This window comes from Cricetulus griseus, assembly GCF_003668045.3.
Source record: "Cricetulus griseus strain 17A/GY chromosome 1 unlocalized genomic scaffold, alternate assembly CriGri-PICRH-1.0 chr1_1, whole genome shotgun sequence".
Classification (NCBI taxonomy): domain Eukaryota; kingdom Metazoa; phylum Chordata; class Mammalia; order Rodentia; family Cricetidae; genus Cricetulus; species Cricetulus griseus.
The window spans coordinates 57977283-57999456 of record NW_023276807.1 but is presented as its reverse complement, the minus strand read 5'-3'; the positions used below and the strand labels follow the sequence as shown (position 1 = coordinate 57999456).

Genomic DNA, 22174 nt, shown 5'->3' with positions numbered 1-22174 from the left:
CCAATCCCGAGCAAGTCCCGCCCCTTGCACGCCGAGCGCCGAGCCTGGGATGGAGCGTACCCCTCACTCTGGGGCTCGGAGCAGGAAAGCGGAGAGACACGGTACTCGTGACGCGCGGGGGAAACGCCTGTCTCCCCGCCCTCCGTCCAGTCGATCTGGACTCCACTTCACTGCCCCGAGAGGAAGAGACGCTGCCCACCACCGCTCGCCCGGCACGCCTCTTTCTGTGGACGGACAGGCGATACCGGAAGTGGGTGGGGTAACTTGAAAGCGCTTCCGGCGACTAGCGGCAATTGAGTTGCAGGTGAGCGGCGGGTTCCCGTCCGTGTCCCGCCGACGGGCGACTGGATGCCCTCGCCCACCGTGGCTGTCCAGGGCAGCCTTGCCTGAGCTCAAAATGAACTATATGCCCGGCACCGCCAGCCTCATCGAGGACATCGACAGTGAGTACCTCTCCCCGGGGGAAGCCTGGTGTGGGACCTTTCCTCGAGAGGGCTCCCCTCGAGACGGAGCTTCGAGAGTGAGCCCTGGCCCCGGCGGGCTGGTCTGCCTTCACAGCCTCGGAGCCCATCCCTAACCTGCCTCCCCTGCCCCTGGACTGGGGACCCTCACCCTGTGGAACTCCTTCCGAGGGGCGCAGCATCCGACGTGCGAACTGTGAAGTGACCCAGGCGACTTCCTTCGTGTACCCTGCCTTTCCTGCAAGTTATACTTGACGGCAGATGGTTGAGTGCTTCTAGGAGGACCCACCAAAACCCGAAAATGTTAAGACGGCAGCAGTTGAATTTAATTAGCAGTCAGCGCAGGTTTTCTGTTGTGTAGCCCCTTGCAACCTTCTTTTTCTATGAGGGTCGTTAGCGCTTTCAGATTAAAGTGGGGCAGGTGTCAGCTGTAATAACTGACTTTTTTAGAAAGGCGAAGTCTCTTCAGACTTACTTTTTTTCTGTTCGACAGCTTTGCTTTTCCTGAAAATAGGTCAGTTCTGTATAAACCAAGAGGATACAATTTCTTTTAAGGATTTTTATTGTTTATATTTGCATGTCTTGCATGTACGTGCACCGTGTGCGTGCCTGGTATCCACGAAGTCAGATACCCTTTTCTTCATCAAATCCTCTGGAATTGGAGTTGTTTTTTGTTTGTTTGTTTGTTTTGAGACAGGGTTTCTCTGTGGCTTTGGGGGCTGTCCTGGAACACACTCTGTAGACCAGGCTGGTCTCCAACTCACAGAGATCTGCCTGCCTCTGCCTCCCAAGTGCTGGAATTAAAGACATACACCACCACTGCCCAACCTGGAACTGGAGTTAAGGACAGTTGAGAGCCACAGTGTGGGTGCTAGTAACCGAACTCATCCTCTGTAAGGGTAACATGTGCTCATTTGAGCCATCTCTCCAGCCCACACTTTAATTTTTACCCCTAAATTCTTACCTGGTTCCTCAAACAGCTTTTTCTTGTTGTTTTGTTTTTTTGAGACAGGATTTATCTGTAATATCACTGGCTATGCTGGAACTCCCTCTGTAGACCAGGCTAGCTGCCTCTGCCTCCCGAGTGCTGGGATTAAAGGTGTGCATCACCACTGTCCGGCCTTTCACACAGCATTTTAAAAGCAACATTAAAGAAAAAAAACAAGATGTATATGAGTATGTATGTCTGTGTACTCTGTGCTTGCCTGCTGCTGGGGAGACCAAAAGAGGAAGTAGCATCCCCTGGAACTAGAGTTATAGGGGTTGTGAGCCACCATGTGGGTGCTGGGAATTGAACCCGGGTCCTTTGTAAGAGCAGCCAGTGCTCTTAACCACTGAGCCCTCTCACCATCCCTCTATTGATTTCTTGGTCTCTCTAACACTAGTTCTTGCTAATTTCCTTATCTTTCTGGACATTACTGTTTTCTAGATCAGGTGGTCAGAGCTGCCTGTTTGGTCTGTTTTCTCTAAATCTGTAGGCATTATAGACCTATTTTAGCATCGTAACTCCTATTTTCCATGTACCAGTCTTCAGTGTTTTCTTATTCCTTTTGAAGTTAAAGCTTGCCTCTAATACTTTTCTGACTTTAACTCCTGTTCTTTCCTTTAACTTTGAGACAAATGTTAATATACTACTTTTCCTCTGTATGCTTTATTTATTAGATTTTTTTTTTCATTTTGCTTTCCCTTTTCATAGACAAAATTTATCCTTCTAGGTCCAACTGGGATAGGTGTAGTTTCTTTCTTAAGTAAGATTTGCTTGATTGTGATAATTAGTTGTAGCCTAATATGACTATAAATTCCTTAGGGAAGAATCATAGCTCCTCTCTTCATATAGAAAGTACTTTATGCTGGGCATTGGTGACTCACACCTTTAATCCCAGCACTCAGGAGTCAGAGGCAGCCGATCTCTGAATTTGAGACCAGCCTGGTCTACAGAATGACTTTCAGGACAGCCAGAACAAAAACCAACAAACAAAAGTACTTTATGCATAGCATTAAAGAAATGAGTGGTTAAAATCTTGTATGCTTTTCTAATATCTGGCTTATTCTAATCCTTTACTGTCACTCTAAAGTTATCTCTTCAGAGAGAGCTCCCCTCCACACTTGGTATAGCCACTTTGGTGTGTTCTTCATTCTACTATCATGCTGTCTTATATATTATTCTGTTGTATTTGTCACATGACGTAATTCTACCACTGAGTCTTTCCAACACTGATCTCATCTAAATCCCAGCCTGCCCTAGTCTTCCCTCCCAAGTCTTACAACGAACACCACCCTAAAAACATTAGAAGAGGGTCCAGCTTAAACAGCTAGTAACTAAATTTTTATTGTTACCATATAAGCTCACTGGAACTGTCGCTTTTGTTTTAAAGATCTTTTCTCCTTTCCCCAGAAAAGCACTTGGTCCTGCTACGAGATGGAAGGACACTTATAGGTTTTCTAAGAAGCATCGATCAGTTTGGTATGTATTGTTATGAACTCACCCTTTACTCAACATTGAATTTTTTTGGTGTCATTTTATATTCAAATTTACTCATCTTTTTACTCTTAACTTTTCCCCATGTGTCAGCAAAGTGAACTGAAACTGATTTTCACTAGTGTTTTTATTTCCCCATTAGAGGGAGCCAAATGACAGAAAAAAGGTTAGTCTTCAAATCATTTCCTGTGGTCATCCCTCCCTGTCCCCTGAAAATAGAGTAGAAGCCATTTCCTGAAACTGTTAAGGGGGAGGGGGACAATAAACTCAATAGTTTACATATACGAATATGTCAGATTTGGGAGTTAGTTTTCATTTTGTAGTCTGCATTTTCTGAAGTAAGAATCTTTGGTATGAGATGCTTCTGAGTTCACACTGAACATTTATAGGTCATCTGTTAGATCACCAGATTGGAATGTGAGGAAAAACTTAGCTAAACCACTGGAATTTAGAAAATAATAAACAGCCAGCCATGAGCCTTTGGAAACAGATCAAGAACAATCTCAAACCAAGACAATAAGATAACATCACAGGGCTAGAGAGATGGCTTAGGGGTTAGGAGCACTGACTGTTCTTCCAGAGGACCCAGGTTCAATTCCCAGCACCCACATGGCAGCTCACAACTATCTATAACTCCAGTTCCAGGGGATACAACACCCTCACACAGACATACATGCAGGCAAAATACCAATGTACATAACATAAAACAAAATTAAAAAAAGAATACAAACATCAATTTTTGTTTTACTTCAAGTAAAACAAGTAGTACTAATTGAAAGAAAAAATATTCCTACAGGTTATTGTTCTCAATCTTAAGTTAAATTCAACTGAGTGCTTTGAAGGGATAAATAGTGAATATTGAGATTACCAGGTATGTTTGTACTTACAAAAAAACAGTTTTAATCTTGGCAGTTGTCTAGGCTCAGGTTTTCAAGATTTCTATTTGTTTCTATCTTTCTAGAGATACTAGCAGTTAAATAATACAGAAGTAACTTACTCCTGCCTTCATTCATTCATTCATTAGCACAAATAATGGAAAATATTCTTTACTTGTTTGAATGTCTCCTAAAACTGAACATATGGTGGCTTTCTGCCTGTAATCACAGCGTGTATAAGAGATTGAGGCAGGAGAATCATCATAAATTTTGAGACAGCCTGAATTCCATCATGATTTCCAGGTCAAGTGAGGCTAGAATGAGATCCTTCCCTCCCCCCTCCCGCCAAAAAATAAAAATAAAACAAATTCTCCTAAATGGTTGGTTATAATCAGTGGAATTTAAAAATAACTAAATAATTGAATGTTTCTTCTCTGTGTACTTGTAGCTAACTTAGTGCTGCATCAAACTGTGGAGCGCATTCATGTGGGCAAAAAGTACGGTGATATTCCTCGAGGGATTTTTGTGGTCAGAGGAGAAAATGTGGTCCTACTAGGAGAAATAGTAAGTGAAAACTGTTAAGCTGCTGTGGATCTGGGCACTGATGCTAGCTGGCTTCTTCCCAAGTTCAACAGGCTTCTCACAAGAACCCACCAGTTAGGGAAGCTGTAGTTGCTAAAGCAACACTGCAAAAGGTAGTTAACATCATTCCATTGCCTTTTGCCTTTTTAAAAATTTGATCTTGCTAGCAAAATATTGTTGGCTTTAGCTGATAGAAAACAATATTTCTGGTGCTTGCTTTCATAGCACATATACTAATACTGGAGTAATAGAAAGATTAGCATGGCCCCTGTGAAAGCATGACACACAGATCTGTTAAGTGTTCCATGTTTTTTCATCTAGAAAGAAACAAACAGTATTTCCGGGTGTGGTGGCTCATGTCTGTAATCCCAGCAGTTGGGAAGTTATGGTAAATGGAACTCCTCTAGTTTGAAGCTAAGCTGTGCTACATGGTGAGTTCCAAGCCAACCTGGGCTCCAAAATAACACCCTCTTTTAAAAGAGCTAGGCAATGAAACATACCTTTAATCCCAGTACTTGGGAGGCAGAGGCAGGTGGCTCTCTGTGAGTTTAAGTCTACAGAGATAGTTCTAGGACAGCGGGGCTACACAAAGAAACCCTGTTTCAGACCCCACCCACCCCCCAAAAAAAGAATAAAACAAGAACAAATACACTGATCATTTGTATAGTTTTAAATAGTGTCTAATAACAAAAAGTTAGAAAATTTTAACGATATGTCCTGATTTATAAAAGTATAATTTAAAGCTGGAAGTATATCACAATGGTAAAAATCCTTGCCTCGCTCTGAAAATTTACATGTTTGGATATATTAATTATTTAAATAATTGGTTAGGAGTTGGAGAGATGACTTGGTGATTAAGAGCACATACTGTTCTCACTGAGAACCTGAGTTTGGTTCCCGGCTCACAACTGCTTATAACTCAAGCTCCAGGGGATACCAGAACACCTATGTTCATATGCACATGCTGTCCCCAACACATAAATAGTTTTAAAAAATAATAAGATTAAATAATTGGTTGCAAGTAGCTTTTCATGGCATGAAGTTAATTGGAAGCATTTAAGGAAAGTATCTTATAGACTTTTAAAGGGGAAAAAGGAAAATAATAGGTATAGGCAAAGCCAGTCTAAGGTTTCAGAGTGGATGACCAGAGAGCAGGGACCTGAATATTTGTGTCAGAAGGACCAGATAGTAAGTGAAATGTTAAATTACATCTCACTATGTGTATTTGTGTGTGTATACATTAGCAGATGATTATATGTATATGTGTTTTTTATATACATACATATGTTTGAAGTATTCAGATTTTTTTTTTTTTTTTTTTTTTTTTTTGTCAAATCTTACTGGGTTTGCTAGGAAAATCAAAGTCCCTGTGAGACTGGTTGAAATTCAGAATTGGGCAAGGGATGTTGCTTTGATAGCATGTATAGTACCACAACAGAAGATGGGGAAAGAAAGAAGGCGAGAGATGAAGAAATTAAAGACTGAAAACCTATTTTCAAGAAAATCCTGCATTTGATGTTTTCTTACTTGGTGTTTAGAGTTTCTCAGTGGTTAGCAAATATCTTCTGAGTAGAGCAGTTTAGTATGTAGTTATTTTTCTTTTAACAATAATTTGAGAAAATTCTGTCAGGGACAGTTTGATTGAGAGACTTCACGTTGGAAACAGCCTTAACTCAGCTGTGTAATGAGTTTAAAGTCAGCTTGGACTGCACCGGACCATCCCCAGCATAGGAGACTAGGAAAGTGGCTCACTGAGGAAATGTTTGCTGCACAAGCATGCAAACCTGAGTTTGCCTCCCAGGTACCTACATAACAACCAGGCATGGTGGTACAGGCTGTAACTCTAGCACTGGGAGGTGATAACAGGTAGATTCTGGGAGTTCAGAGGCTAGCCAGTCTAGCTGAAACCAAATCTTCCAGGTTCTCTGAGAGACTGAAAAAATAAGAGAGTGATAATGCACCCTATGTCAACCTCTGGCCTCCACGTACACATTCATACATAAACATGCACCTGTTTCCCGTACACTGCTGTGAAATGTATTCATGTCTCATTGTTTTTAAATATTTTCTTGTGATGGGGCTAGAAAGATGGCTCAGCAGTTAAGAGCACTGGCTGCTCTGGCAGAGCACTGGGTTCAGTTCCCAGCACCTACGTAGTGGCTTACAGCCATCTGTAACTTCCAAGAGCTCTGATGCCTTTTGTGGGCACTAGGCATGCACACAGTGTACATACATACATAGGTGTAAAGCATTCATACGTATTTTTTTTAAAAAATCTTCTTTAGCCGGGCGTTGGTGGCACACGCCTTTAATCCCAGCACTCGGGAGGCAGAGGCAGGTAGATCTGTGAGTTCGAGGCCAGCCTGGTCTACAGAGCAAGTGCTAGGATAGGCTCCAAAGCTACACAAAGAAACCCTGTCTCGGAAAAACAAACAAACAAACAAAAAAACTTCTTTAAGGGCTGGAGAGATGGCTCAGAGGTTAAGAGCACTTGGCTGCTCTTCCAGAGGTCCTGAGTTTAATTCCCAGCAACCACATGGTGGTTTATAACCATTTATAGTGAGATCTGGTGCCCTCTTCTGGTGTGTAGGATACATGTAAGCAAAAAGGCTGTATACATAATACAATTTTTTAAAAAATCTTCTTGAAAAAGGATGATTGCCAGTCGTCAGTCAGTTCAAAGAAATTATGTACTAAAACCCAAGAAAACTCATAGACAGGATCTGTTTAGAGAAATATTGCATTGCTGAAGAAGTCTCTAATGTGCCCCATGGTGGCACATGCCTGTAATCTTAGAACTAAGGAAACTGAGGTAGGAAGGTCACAAGTTTCTAGCTAGCCTGGGCAAGACCTTATTCCAAAAAGAAAAAAAAAGGTGTCTGGATTCTTCTTGATAATGAAGGATTCCAGCCCTAAGAAAGTTTACTCTTGAAAGATAGTTGAATCATGATCATCATGAATAGTGCAGTGAGTGATATACTCAGGATAGTCCAGGATGCAGAGAGCCAAGAACATTGTCTTTTCTTCACTCCAGGATTATGAGGAAAAGGTTAGGTGATTATATGTAGTTTTTAGCAGATAACCCAGGGAACTGACGCAATTTGTGTGGCTTCTAACCTCCTGGTAAGAGTCCTCCCTCTAATACCACAACTGCTGAGCTCTGAGACCTTGGAGGCAAGTGTCAGCTATTATCCAGACTGAAACATCTGCAGTTTTTCTGATGAGTGTCTTTGCAAACCTCCTCATCAGAAGTTATAAAGGGACTAGAAAGATGGCTCAGTATTGAGTACTTACTGCTCTTCTAGCTCTTGTAGAGAACCTATGTTCAGTTTCAGCACCCACACAGGGGAGCTCATAACTGCTGTAACTCCCAGCCCCAGAAGGTATGACACCCTTGTCTGGCCTCTGCACACACCCCTGACTAGACATAAAACAATAAGTCTTAAAAAAGAGTCACACAGAAGATTAGTGGCACACCTCTGATCCCATAATTCACAAGTGGAGGTCAGCCTGGGCTATGTAGTAAATTCTAGGACAGACAGCTTTTGCTGTATGACCAAGATCCCGTCTTCGAGGAGTGGGAGAGCCCAGTAATATATTGCTACTTTGTCGGCTTTCCATGTTACAGAAACACAGATGATACTATACATTGTAAGAATGATAAAAATCTGTGGCTAGTAAAGCTTGTTTATAGTTCTGCATTACAAAATTGGTTATTAAATGTTTATGACAAATATTACAGTGTTAAATGAAAATAAAATTTACAGTCACTGTTTGCGTTATGGGTTTGTTTTTATTTTAAGTCAGTATGTGCACCTGGTCTGGCAATGTAGTGAACCAGTAGAGGACTTGCTAGCATACACGGGGCTCTGGCCAGCACCATGGAACAAAACGGTTCCTAGGCCAGTGAAATGGCTCGGTGGTTTAAAGCACTTGTGCAAGTCTGACAGAGTTCAATTCCCAGAACCCTAGAGAATATGGGAGGAGAGGACAGACTCCACAGAGCTGTCCGTAGGCCTTCACACATTTACTGAAACACACAAAGCTTAAAAACACAGTCCCAAACCTAAACACACACTCAGTACCTCTGATAACAGATAGATTGACTAGCCTACACCTGAAAATTTGTGATATTCACCAAGTATTGTTGTCCCATACTAGAATTATGAATAATGTTTAAATTTCAGGTTGTCTGCTAATACTATAAATTTTCTACAGTGTGCATGTGGTTTTGAAGTAAGGGAAATTACGTAATATTTTTATTAAAAGAATTTATCTGGGCATGGTGGCGCATGCCTTTAACGCCAACATGTGGGAGGCAGAGGCAAGTTGATCTCTGTAAGTTCAAGGACAGCCTGGTCTACAGAGAGTTCCAGTACAGCTAGGGCTACATAGAGAAACCCTGTAGCTGTCATGGCCTGAATACTTTTCTGGGTCCTGTATAGTTAGATACTTTGTGTAAACAGCCTTAGAGGTGTGAGTGCAGGCACATGAAGGGGTCAAAGGAGGGTCTTGGGTATCAGTGCTCATTGTACCTTGTTTGAGATAGGGTCCTTTCCACTGTGTGCCCCAAGCTAGCTGGCTGTCCAGTTTCCAGAGATTCTGCTGTGTTTCTCCCATCTCCCTGTAGAAGCACTGGGATTATAGGTGTGTACTACTGTGTCCAGCTTTATGTGCTTCTAGGGATTCAAGTTAACCCTGACTAACATGGGACTTTACCAGAACCTTTGCTGTGCACACTGATAGCAAACCATGTGCACATTCTGAGTAGTGTATGTTGTGTAGTAGTGTGTACCTGTCTCTGTCTACAGGAGAGTGATATTTCAGCCTTATCATGGTTATGAAAAGCAGTCCAAGCTACCTACTGGAATCTGTTTGTCTGAAGGTTTTCTATTCTGGACTTCACAGGAAGTTGTTCAAACCTGCCTGTTTTGCAGGACTTGGAAAAAGAGAGCGACACGCCCCTCCAGCAAGTATCTATTGAGGAGATCCTAGAAGAACAGAGAGTAGAGCAGCAGACCAGACTGGAGGCAGAGAAGCTGAAGGTCCAGGCTCTTAAAGATCGAGGCCTCTCCATTCCTCGGGCAGATACTCTGGATGAGTACTGAGTCCCTGCTCTAGAGAGCAAGGGCTGTCACCTGGTCACATCACACATTTGACCAAAGACTGTCAAAAGTGAAAGGTGATCTTCTTCTTTCACATATGCCAACATAAAGAAATCATGTGTTTTTTTTTTTTTTTTTTTTTTTTTTACAAAAGCATTGTATATTTTGTTTTGCTTTTCTGTTCCAAACAGTCTTGTTATTTAGCCCTGGCTAACCTAGAACTCTCTATGTAGACCAGGCTGACCTCTGACTTGTGGGATTATAAGTGTGCTTCACCATGCCCGGCTTTATTGTTTAAAGAAACAGTGGCATGACCCGCCCTCACACAAGTCACGTCTGTATATTGCTTTTCTTATCTCAGAGTTTACATTTATTTTCAAAAGGTATTGCTTCATTTACTTGTAAATAAAGAATGAATCCCATAATGTCATATTATTTCACAAAATGGAGTTGCCCTGGTGAAATGACAAAAGGTGTGAGTATCCATATGCTAGGATCCCCTGCCGTCATAATTCCAAGTAGTTGGCTGCTTGGGAAGACATTTTCATGCTATCTTGCTGGTTCATGTTCCCATTTTCATGTTTATATCTGATCAAGTTTCAAGATTGAGAGGGGAGTTTTCAAGGAACTAGTTACAGCAGAAGCCTCTTGTTTAAAAAACTTAAACCCTGCTTTACCCACAGCTATTCCAAACTATTTCTCATGTCTTCATAATATGCTTTGTTCTCAGAGATTTCTGTTAATTTAGCTAGGTTTCCAAGTCCTTTACACTTAAGTTTTGATCATCTTTTGCTTAGATCACCCCCCCCAAAAAAAAAAAAAATCCACAAGTGGTGTTTAGTAACTACTGATTCATAATGACGCCACTGTGTTGACTTGATTGTTGGAGAGTAATGATTGCCTAGTAAGTGTAACAGATGACCCTTCAAAAGCAGTGTGGTTTAGTAGACAACAGACAGAATGAAGCAACAGCATTAAAATGAGTCTCAGTAATTTAATTATCCCAGATACTTCCTTTCTATGATTTTTTTTTTTTTGGACAGTGGTACTCTGATATGAAATATACTTAGTTTATGATTTCAGGTGTTTAAAAAAATCTGCCCCAGATGCCTGTAAGCCATTTGGCATGTTAATTCTTCATTTTGGGGTTGGTTTTACAGTAGATACTTTTCAAAGAAATTGTCCTTGGATTGAGGGTGTAGCTCAGTAATAGTGTTTAGAATGTGCAAGGCTCGTGCCATGTGGTGGTGGGTGCCAGACAGTGGAGACAGAGGCAGGCGGATCTCTGTTGAGCGGGAAACCAGCCTGACCTACACAGTGAATTCCAGGACAGCCAAGGCTACACAAAGAAACTCTGTCTCAAAAAATAAGCAAAAAAAGAATGTGCAATGTTCATATCATATATCTAAGTACAGGGATAGTAGAGTGACTATTCAATTGCTCTTTGCATTTCTAGAACATTTGGCACCTTCAAGAGCTGTAGGTCACTTACTTCAACAGCAGACATTTCCAATGTGATAAAAGACTAGTTATGCCAGGCATTGGTGGCACACACCATTAATCCCAGCACTCGGGAGGCAGAGGCAGGCGGATATTTGTGAGTTCGAAGCCAGCCTGGTCTCCAGAGCGAGTGCTAGGACAGCCTCCAAAGCTGCACAGAGGAAACCCTGTCTCAAAAAACAAAACAGAAACAAAAAGACGAGTTGCTCCTTGAATCTATGTTCTTTGCAAGGTTCAGTCCTGTGTGATGTATTGTTTCTGATCTATGTCATGTAGCAGTCTGGAATTGAACCTAAAAGTTAAACTGTTTGGACTGCTTCCTTCCTCTTATCCCAGATTGCTCAGCTTGGGGGCTTGCTTCCACTACCTCTCCCTGTGTACACACAGAAATCTGGTTCCTTGACCAATGACCACTGTAGGTACACTTCTATTATACTGCAGGAGCAATTCCAGTTCATATTAAAAGTTCCTACCAATTGGGGCAGCTGCTTTCAGAGGAGAAATGAGATCTTCCCTTCCGGCTTCATTTTTTTACCCTGATGACCATTGATGGCTGACAAAAGTTGTCATTATTTACTGTCTGAACCCCAGAGTAAATGCCTAAGACTGGGATTTCTGAGTGTGTAGACATAGGTCTATAATCCCAACACATGGAAGACTGAGAGGCAGGGAGGTCGTGTATTTAAAGCCAACCTCTGCTACAATGTGAATTGGAAGCCAACCTGGGCTACATGAGTCCCTGTCTTTTAAAAAAAAGGAAAAGCCATGGGTGCTGGTGCCCACTTTAATCCCAGCACTTGGGAGGTAAAGACAGGAGGACCTCTGGTCACATAGAGAGTTCTAAGACTACACAGACCCTGTCTGAACCAAACCAAACCAAGCAGAAGAGTGGGATTTTCTGTCTGCTCCAAGCTGTAGCCCAAATATCTGAATGATGCTTGAAATACTAGGTATCACTGTAAACCTGTTGAAGGTTAGATTGATACCGGTAAATGAGCGGGGTGGTGGCAACACATGCCTTAATCCCAGGATTTGGCGGGTGGATCTCTGAGTTCCAGGACAGCCAGGGCTGTTACACAGAGAAAACAAACCAAAAAAAAGACAGAAATGGGTGTCAGTTCAGGTTCACTCGGACACGTCGGGGACCAGTAGTGCAGGAAAAGGTGAGGACAGCCGGGGGGCACTGAGCAATCAGGAGGTGAGTAATTACACAGACATGTTCTCCTAGGACGGCCTTAGCAGTGGCCACAGGTGTAAAGAATTTGTGTCAGAGTGTCTGAGAAAACATCTCGAGAAACCTGGGTCACAGAGAGCTAGGGCTCTTGCCTGCTCTCCCAGCTGCCTTCCAGGGAACTGGTCTGCACTTTCCACCCATCACCTTGGCATGTGGCCACTCCCTGGAGTCCTTTTCTATTGGAAACAAAAGGTGGTTTTGTGGGTGTTTGCTTTTCTCTGCTCAATTAGGTCTTACATTTACCAAGTGGCCTATAATCAAATTTTGGGCTAAGTGAGTGTGTGCACCTGAGCTCTAGCTACTAGGGAAGCCAAGGCAGGGCCAGTCTCCACAACAGAGTCAACTCCCAGTTTGTTTTAAAGAGGGCCTGGAGGGATGGCTCAGGTTCAGTGGTTAAGAGCACTGGCTGCTTTTTTCCAGTGTGGTTCCTAGCACCCACATTGCAATTCACTACTGTTAACTCCAATTCCAGAGATCCCTGATGCCTTCTTTGGGCCTCCATGGGCACCTGGCTCACAAATGGTATGCAGAAATGCATTGAGGGCAAATACAAAGTAAAATTTTAAAGAAATAGTCCCCACCCACCCACCCCCAAAAAGCTGGACATGGTAGGACTAGCCTTTAATCCCAGAACTTGAGGGGGCAGGCAGGGAGGGAGAAACGAAAGTACTGAACAGGGATGACCCACCCCTTCCTTTAATCTCAGCACTTAGGGAGGTAGAGGCAGGAGGATTTCTGGGTGGCACCCCTTCCTCCCTGTACTGACAGAGTACACCTTTGAGTCTCTGTGAGTTGTAGTCATACTCACAGGGTCGTAATTGTAGACTCAGACGGGAGATATTCAGTATAGGCTGGTTGGGTAGTTAATGGAGTTCCCTTTTCTGTTCCAAAACCTTGTCCCTCTCCCAACCTGCTCTGTCTGTCCAGTCTCCTTCATGTAGGAGGGAAAGCCAGATTTAGGTATTCAGAATCAGAGGACATTCCTAGACCTTTCTTGACCTCTTAGCTCAGAGGAACAGCAAGAGTTAAGCAGTCATTCGGCCTGGAAAGGACAGGGAAGGCAAGCCTTGGCCCTGGGGGAGGTCACTCAACACACCCTCCCTGAGTCAATGGCAGCCAGCCTCTGACATCAGCAACAGCTGTATGCTTCAGTGTTCCAGTCTGCCCACACTGCCCCTCCTTCCTCGGAATGCCATAATTCTCCACAAAATGGCAATAGCAGGGCCTTGAACATTATCTGAATGGCCTGTCCCACACGACCCCCTCCCAACTCTCTAGCACCTTCTCTGAAGGCAGGTCCACGTGTATCCGGGGTTACACGTGTCCCAAGCAATGGGTAGGGGAAAGCTAGGGCAGCCAAGCCTGCCAGCACCCCCTCCGCTTAGGCACAGGCTGCAGAGGAATAAGCCTCTGTCTTCCTGGGACTCACTGAGGGCCAGAAGCAGCACTTACAGGCAGGTTTCCTGAGCCAAAAATGTGCCTGTGCCCCTTGATGCTTCCCTAAGCAGTGTCTTGATGGAGGAGTAGGAATTCACTCTGTCCTCATAAGAACTGAGTGCTGGAGCCAAGCAACAGGGTTGGAGAAGGAAGCAGTACCTGTGTCTGGGATGTAATCCCATAGAAAGGAGGGTGGGGGGTATGGCAGCACATGCCTGTAATCCCAGGACTTGGGTGTCAGAGGCAGGAAAATTGGGATTTCAAGGCTCATCTCAGCTACTTAAGTTTCAGGACAGCCCAGGTTAGACACTCCATCTTAAAACAACAGGATAGGTACACATGGATCAAGCACTGGGTTATACCTTTCCAGGGGCACTGATTGGGGGAGGGTTAGCATCAGGGACAAACTACTAGAAAGCTGGGGCAGACAAAAATGAACACTGGCCGAAAAGTAGTAGTTACGGTGGGTCTTGTTCTGAGTCAGGACAGTAGTAACAGGATACAGAGATCAAATGTGGGCTGCAGGGTTGGGGGCAGGGCAAATCTAATGAGACTATTGGCAACATTATAGCTATAGGAAATTGGCTTAGAAGCATCCTCAAATTGCCTTTGCAAGGAAGAGGTCTTGGCAAAGCAGTACTGGGACCTGAAGTTTTTTCCCCTGCCTGGCACATCTGAGGCACTTCAAAGGCTCCATGGGTCTTTGCGGCCCAGTACCACAGGATCCCCTACTTGCAAAAACTGATGGGGAGTAGATGTCCAAGTATTTGTCTTTCCCACCTTTCTGCAGATCTGCACAGGCCAAGTCCTGTAGCAGGCCTAACTGATAGATAGTCTTGCAGCTTTTTTATATTTTTATTTATTTAGTTTTATATAGTGTCTTTCTAGTAGCCTTGGCTGTTCTGAAACTTACTATATAGACGATGCTGGCCTCGAACTCAGAAATCTACTTTCCTCTGCCTCAGAGTGCTGGCATTAAGGTGTACACCACCATACCTGGCTCTTGTCTTGTAGTGTTAACTTACTCCTCTTTGGTTCTTTTACCCTGGCTCACTCTCAGCCGGTGTTTCTGAACAGAGGTGATCCACCTCAGTTAGTGGACATCTAAGTGAATGCTGAGGAGCCTGAGGACAGGCCTTAAAGTTTACATTTAAATCTTTGGAGAAGCTGTATGCCTTCTGTCCAACTGCCCCATCTCAATGGCCTCTCCCCCCCCCCCATCTACTGAGCCTGGCCCTCTCCACTCCCTTCTACGCATTCTGCCCCCTCCCACCTTGGCCAACACCGCAGTATGAGGCAATCACTCCATCCTTGACCCTCTGTACAGTGACTGATGGCTTTTTTATCTCCAAGTGATGATGCACAGCCTTCCGCTGGAAGCATTTAAGGCAGAGCACTTGACTCAAGCCGCAGCTGCAAGACCTTGAGTGGCTCAGGAAGAACAAATCCTTGAGGCAGCCACAATTGCAGTACTGCCACATCTGCCAGGAGAGCATGTTACTAGCCACGTTTAAGCTATGTGCTGGAAGCTCCTACAGACATATGCGGAACATGAAAGGTGAGTCTCTGGGGGCATGAGAGCTTGCCAGGAGCCTCCAGGCAATATGGTTTTGTGGGAAAGATCTTGGATGAGGGACAGGCCACCTAGGCTTGGGTCCCACTTGTATCTCTTACTGAGTGAGCCTGGGTAAATCTTTTCCCCTCTGGACCTCAGTTTTTTACCTGAAAAATTAGGCTGGATAGTAAGATGCCATATCTCACCCAAACCCCGTAATTTCTGGCCTCTGCTCTAGGACCCCACGTATTCTGGAGCTAGAACTGACATTGCCTTCTTTTGGGATTGGACCAGGTCTATACCAAAGGTCCCAGGCAAGTCTTTGCCACAGTGGTAGAGAAATGCAGAAGCCAGCCTTGACTCTAAGAAGCAGTGTCTGGCAAGCCAAAGACACTGGGAAGATCAGCATAAGAAAAAAGACAGAAATGTTGGGAAGCAGAAGAACAAGGCAGAATGGGGGGCTCTTTTCACTGTATAGCCAACAGGCAGATCTTGGTAATGGGGGTAACCTTCAGGAGACAAACGTATCCTACTCCATATCCAGTGACCTACTGAGTAACCTTTTTCTAGTTTACAGCACACCCAGGTAAACTGTGTCCAAGTAGGGCCAGGTTTGACCAGTCTACCCTTATTTTCCAAGATGGAAAAGAGATTTCTGGGCTCTGGAAGTGCTGGAGGAAGCTTAATACTGAACTTGGACTTACAGATGTGGCTCTAGTTCAGGTCCCTGCTGGCATCTGTTTCTGAGCCACTTTGCTCCTCTGTGATGAGTGGACTGGACGGCCTCGCACTAAGGGACTTTCTAGTTCCTTGGCAAATGTTTCCTTCCCTCTGCAGGACTGAGGCACCAAGCTGTGCTGGCCATTGGCCAGGAGCTGAACCGAAGAACACTGGGAGACTCCAGCCCTGGATGGATCAGTCAGGTTCGGCGTCGGAGTTCTCTGCTTGGTAAATGTTGGGGCTTCTGAGCTGCTGGCAGTGATGGGTCTTAGGATGCAAATGTTGCTCATGAGGCCTGTTCTCTGTCTGTGGCTACCCAACTCCTGTGTCTACCTTGACCTTCAGACAGGACCCTTTGCCTTTGATCCTGTCTCTTGTGAGGACTGAGCACATTTAGAAGGCAAAGGAATAAGAGCTGGGGATCCATCTGCTAGGACACTGGAAAGACATTTTCTTTCTTTCTGTGGCTATGGACACAGGTTCTCAGCTGGAAGTGGCCCTCTACAGTGAGCAGGAGCTGTCCTATATCCATCAGGGAGAGGTTGCTATGCAGAAGGCCTTGGGCATCCTCAGCAACCAGGAAGGCTGGAAGAAGGAGAACCAGCAGGTAAGTAAGGGTGGCTGTGAGAAACCCAGAGCTAGTCATTGTCCCACTGCCATGTTCAATGCCTACTGGGATTCCTACTTCATTCATGGTTAATAAGCAGCCAAGCAGTTTTATTTTGAGAGCGCTTCTAGGAATATATTCTTGAGGACCCAGGTTCAATTCCAAGTACCCACATGGCAGCTTACAGTTGTCTGTAACTCCACGATCTGACAGCCTCACACAGACATGCATACAGGCAAAACACCAATGTACATAAAATAAAAATAAATTACAAAAAGTAAATATCATATTCCCAGGTTGGGGTGAAGGTGCACAACTTTAATCTCAGCACTCAGGAACCAGAGGCATGGGGGAATCTCTGGGAGTTTGAGGCCATGCTGGTCTAAGTAGCAAGTTCCAGGCCAGTCTCAAACCCTGTCTCAAAACAAAGAAGCAAACAATATGTTCTCAGATAACCGTCTCTCCATAAGAGCTGATTGAGAGACAGTTCTTATTTTTTAACTGACCTCTGAACCCTGTACGTTCATCTAATAGAAACCATACACTATGGAGACTCCATGTGCATTGGAGGACACATTACCCAGTACTGAAACCCTTACAATCTAGAGTGTATTCTTTACTGTGCAGCCCGCCCTGTAGATGAACATGCAGGGGTAATATGGGCTAATCCTGCCAAATTGCTGGAGCATACAAAAGTGTCCCAGTATTATTTGAAGTCCTGACCTGAATGCTGTACCCCTCACTGTGAGCCAGTAACAAGACTTATGTTAAAACCAGTAGCTCTACTATTAGCTCAACTTTGGTGGCCGTATCTCCAGCAGAAGTTTACACATGATTCATCACCCAAAGTTCAGATAAAACATCTTGGTATGTAGTGGAAATAACAGACTAATAGTTTAGGAGTCAAAAAATCTGGGATCCAGGCTCAGCACTGCTTTTTGCTAAGGGTTCCTGGGCAAATCATTGAAACTTTCTGGCCCCACATTCTTCTGAAGACGAACAAACAACCCCAATGTTCTGTCTATATGATTGGCTTGTTGAAGACCAAACGTTTTACACTCCAGGTCTGTCTTTAGACTTGTTGAGCTTTGAAGTATGTGTCATTTCCGTTGGAGCATTCCATGCTATCGACATCCATCACTAAGAACAGACAGTGGTGAGTGGATATACAAGGCTTGGGGCAGCAGCTAGAGCCAGATCCCTATCTCTATCATCAGATAGAGCCAGGTCCCTAATGCTCACTCACCTTAGACTTGCTGGTCCTTTTCCTAGTACTGTCTAAGACCTAAACTACAGGTGATTTTCTCTACCCTTATCCTTGTGGCTCTCTTTTGTCCCTAACAGGAAAACGGGGATAAAGTGCTAAGCAAAGTAGTCCCAGATGTGGGCAAGGTATTTCGGTTGGAGGTAGTGGTAGACCAGCCCATGGACAGACTCTATGAAGAACTTGTGGACCGCATGGAGGCAATGGGAGAGTGGAACCCAAATGTCAAGGAGATCAAGGTGAGGAAAAGCCCAGGTGTGGGTGGCAGGGACCCAAGAGAATGCAGTCTAAGAGTCAGGCCAAAGGCATCCCAAACTATGGGTGCTTACAACACTGAGTCCTGACTCTGATTCCCTTGTATTAGGTCCTGCAAAAGATTGGGAAAGACACAGTCATCACCCATGAGCTGGCTGCAGCAGCAGCAGGAAACCTGGTGGGACCCCGTGACTTTGTGAGCGTGCGCTGTGCCAAGCGCAGAGGCTCCACCTGTGTGTTGGCAGGCATAGCCACACATTTTGGGGAGATGCCTGAACAAAGTGGTGTTATCAGGTAAAACTGGCAGCAGTTTCAAAACTGCAGTCATAATCTGGATCTCCATTTCCAAGAAACCAATTCTTAGCCACTCTCAGCTTTAGCAACGAAGTATGGCCAGAGCATCCCCACTTCAACAGCCAGTTGGTCTGTTCTGACCCTCCTAGGAACTTCTAAGAATCTTAATTTTCCAAAGCAAGGAGCAGGCTCCTCTGTGTTCTAACAACCAGGAGCATAGCAGGAGGCCTGCAGCTCCAACCAGCATGTTCTCATGAGCTGGTAGCCATGCCAACTGTTAGATGGTACTTTTGGTGAAGTACACCCTCATGAAATTTAAAATACAAGGGACTCTAGCAATGTACTGGTGTCACCTATCTTGTCTTCCTGTCTTGACTGCTCTTTGTTTCCCAGAGCTGAACACGGTCCCACCTGTATGGTGCTTCACCCATTGGCTGGAAGTCCCTCGAAGACTAAATTCACTTGGCTGCTCAGTATTGACCTCAAGGTGAGGGGCATGGGAGATGGCCTTGGAATAGTAACAAAAATATGCTCTTGTCTCCCAACATAGAGGAGAAATTATCCTCTTGCATTTTTCTTGACTTTTTTTGCGGGGGGGGGGGGGGAGAGGGGGGATTGAGGCAGTGTTTCTCTGTGGCTTTGGAGGCTGTCCTGGAACTAGCACTTGTAGACCAGGCTGGTCTCGAACTCAGAGATCCGCCTGCCTCTGCCTCCTGAGTGCTGGGATTAAAGTTTCTTGACTTTTAAAACAGTTCATTGTTGTGTGTGTGTGTGCATGATGTATATGTGTGAATGAAGGAGCTCAATGTAGAGGTCATAGGACACTGTTGACTTGGGATTCTCCTTCCTCCTTTACATGGGTTCCAATAATTTAACTCAGATGCCAGGCCTGTGAAGCAAGCACTTGGATGCACCAAGCCATCTTGCCAGCCTTCTTCTTACATTTTGATAGAATCACAGGCTGATGAATAGGCAATGGACTTATGGCCTGCTATTTTACCATTGTATAAGCTTGCTAAGGCTTCCTCTTACCCCATCTAAAAAGCTGGGTGCAATATCTAAAATTTTAGTACTTATAAAGGCAGAGGTAGGAAGATCACACATTTGAGATTCTAGGACCTAGTGAAATGGTTAAAAAAGAATCAGTTTTATGTATAAATATGGCCTTTTAGAAAGAGATTATCTTAGGCTCAGAGGGAGATGATGAGAAAGGGGATACAGATTTCTCAGGGTCACACAGCTAGAAATCAGGCAACCAAGGTTGCACCTCTAAACAGAAAGACCAAGCCCTTGGTCTTCCTGCCTGTGTTAGGGTACAGGAGTAGAACAGTTTCCACAAGATACCAACACTCACTGGGTGTTGGCGCACGCCTTCTAGTCTCTCACTTTGATAGGCAGAGGCAGGTGGATCTCTTGAGTTCGAGGCCAGCCTGGTCTATAAAGCAAGATCCAGGGCAGACAGTGCTGTTACACAGAGAAACCCTGTCTCAACAAACAAGATACCAATACTCTCGTCTGCTCCAGGGGTGGCTGCCGAAAACCATCATCAACCAGGTCTTATCACAAACCCAGATGGAGTTTGCCAACCACCTGCGCAAGCGCCTGGAGTCCAGCTCTGCCTGAGGCCGGTGTTAAAGGCTGTACCCACTACATCAACCTGCATGCCATCAGCAGCCTCCCGAAGGAAGACTGCAAGTCTGTTTAAAATCTTCAGTTGATGACTATGGGAGGGGTAGTAGTTATCAGACACTAGGACTGACTGGTGAAAAATGACCATCAGGAAATTAGAAATGAGGCTGAGAGGAAGAGACCTCAGTCTCTCACTGATTAGCTGTGAAGTGGAGCTAAGAGATAGACATCTGTTAAACCTTTTATCTAGGCCTGAATATGCTCACCTAAAACACCCTACTCAAAATGCCAGTAGCTGACGTGACAAGGAACTGTTGTCTTCTGAGCTCAAAGCCACTGACTGAAGCAGTGTGTGCACATAGCAAGGTTTCCCCAGGGGACTCCAGTGACCTTCTGCTCCTCCATAAAAGGCCCAGAACGTCAAACTCCTCACAAACAAACCCTTCCAGAGTATATGCCAAGTTCTCTCTAAGGAGGAAGGAAACTAATTATTACATTGGTTTTCCCTACTTATTCCATCACAATAAAGCACCATACATGCAAATTTCAGCCTGTACTTGTCAAGTCCTACGCCACAGAATCTGTCCTGGGAGCCACCGCTTCATTAGAGCTCTTGACCAAGACTGTGGGTTCCAATTTCCTAGTTCATTAGAGGGAACAAAACTTCACATTTATCACTTGATTGTTTAGACTCTTTCCTAAACATGCAATTTTATAACGAACACAACTCTAAATTGGTTCTTAAAGAACTCTAGCCAAAAGCCACTGTGATGGCACATGTCTTTAATCCCAGCACTTAGGCAACACAAACAGGTGGATCTCTAACACTGAGGCCAGCCTGGTCTACATAAGATAGCCAGAGCTACACGGTGAGACCCTGTCTCAAGAACACAAAAATGGGTTGGAGACATGACTCAACAGTTGGAGCACTGGCTGCTCTTCTAGGGGATCCAGGTTCAGTTCCCAGCGCTCACAACTGTAATTGCAGACCCAGGGAATCTGATATCCTCTTCTGTGGGCACCAGACACACACATAACATGGTACACACAGGTTGAACATGCATAATCATTAAAAAAAACAAAACCCAAAAAGCACAACAACCTCTAGTCAGGTACCATGGCTCTACAGCTGGAATCTCAACACTCCAAATGATAGCACAAGTAAACTGCCCTATGCTCCAGACAAGCTTGAACCACTGTGACACCATTTCATAACAAAAGCAGAACTCTTCAGAGCTATCAGTTAAGATTAATAGCACTAAAAGAGGAAGGTTATAACAGGGTTTTCACTTACTTAATTAAAAGGATAATATCAAATAAGAAATCCTGACCAATAAATGCTAAGATAAAATGACTATGTCTATTGTTTATGAGGTTAGCTAGTAATAAACAGGCTAGAAAGATGTCAGTTTGGCTCAGAGCTAGCAACTTCCTTGTTTGAAAAGCTTAAAATATTATCATTTGGGAAAAGAGAATAGCTAGAAGGCAATACAGTGATAAATTCCTGTTCCATGATTTGGAGGAATTATGCTTTAAAGATTTGAGTTGGGGACTAACAAAATGACTCAGTGTGTAAAAGTGTTTGCCACCAAGCCTGATGACTCACGTTTGACTCTTGGAACCCACATAAATGTGGCAGGAGGGAACTGAAAAAGCAATTCTACAGAACTTCCATTTCTCCACTCGCTTGCCCTCACCCATACTGAAAACCTTTACATAAACACATGTATACGGGAACATACTGGAATCCCTTTGTTGAATGTGTTAAGGATGAAAACAACTATTACGACTAAAGCTTTTCACTGTCAGAGCAGGCAGCAAGCACTTTTATCTGCATGCCATCTTGCCAGCCCATTTTTCTGTCCTTTACAGTCTTAGTATTGGTAATTTCCATCTTTTGCAAAAAATTCTAGCTTATTTATGAGCAAAGCAACAGTGGGAACACTTATGTATTGAGGTCTTAGGATTTAACAACTGAAGATTTATTGTAACTCATTCTGGTTGCTTTCCAGTCTACTTCTGACACAGATGAGACTGTTGCCCACCCAGAGCTGCAGGGTGAGGAAGGGCAGTTGTTGAGCTTTTCTGCTACAACTGTCACCGTGGTCAGCTAAGAGAAAGCAGCCGCTTGCTGACAGCTTCGGGAAAGGCTGATGGAGAGGAAAAAGGCCTCAAAC

General features: G+C 44.2%; 2 protein-coding genes and 1 non-coding gene across 3 annotated transcripts; all 3 read left to right on the top strand.

Moving 5' to 3' along the window:
* Window positions 1-63: 63 nt before the first annotated feature.
* Lsm1 (LSM1 homolog, mRNA degradation associated) lies at window positions 64-9932 on the top strand. The gene is made up of 4 exons (XM_027395366.2): window positions 64-443; window positions 2857-2925; window positions 4264-4379; window positions 9335-9932. Exons 1-4 carry the CDS (start codon window positions 398-400, stop codon window positions 9503-9505), a joined length of 402 nt encoding a protein of 133 aa, XP_027251167.1. The 5' UTR covers window positions 64-397; the 3' UTR covers window positions 9506-9932.
* On the top strand, window positions 4607-4710 carry LOC113833465. The gene has a single exon (XR_003481156.1). It is a non-coding gene; the product is annotated as a U6 spliceosomal RNA (small nuclear RNA).
* A 4971-nt stretch (window positions 9933-14903) lies between the features above and the next one.
* On the top strand, window positions 14904-21351 carry Star (steroidogenic acute regulatory protein). Its single transcript, XM_027395365.2, has 7 exons — window positions 14904-15231; window positions 16066-16176; window positions 16428-16555; window positions 17900-18058; window positions 18184-18368; window positions 18762-18855; window positions 19893-21351. Exons 1-7 carry the CDS (start codon window positions 15168-15170, stop codon window positions 19989-19991), a joined length of 840 nt encoding a protein of 279 aa, XP_027251166.1. The 5' UTR covers window positions 14904-15167; the 3' UTR covers window positions 19992-21351.
* The last annotated feature ends 823 nt before the right edge of the window (window positions 21352-22174 follow it).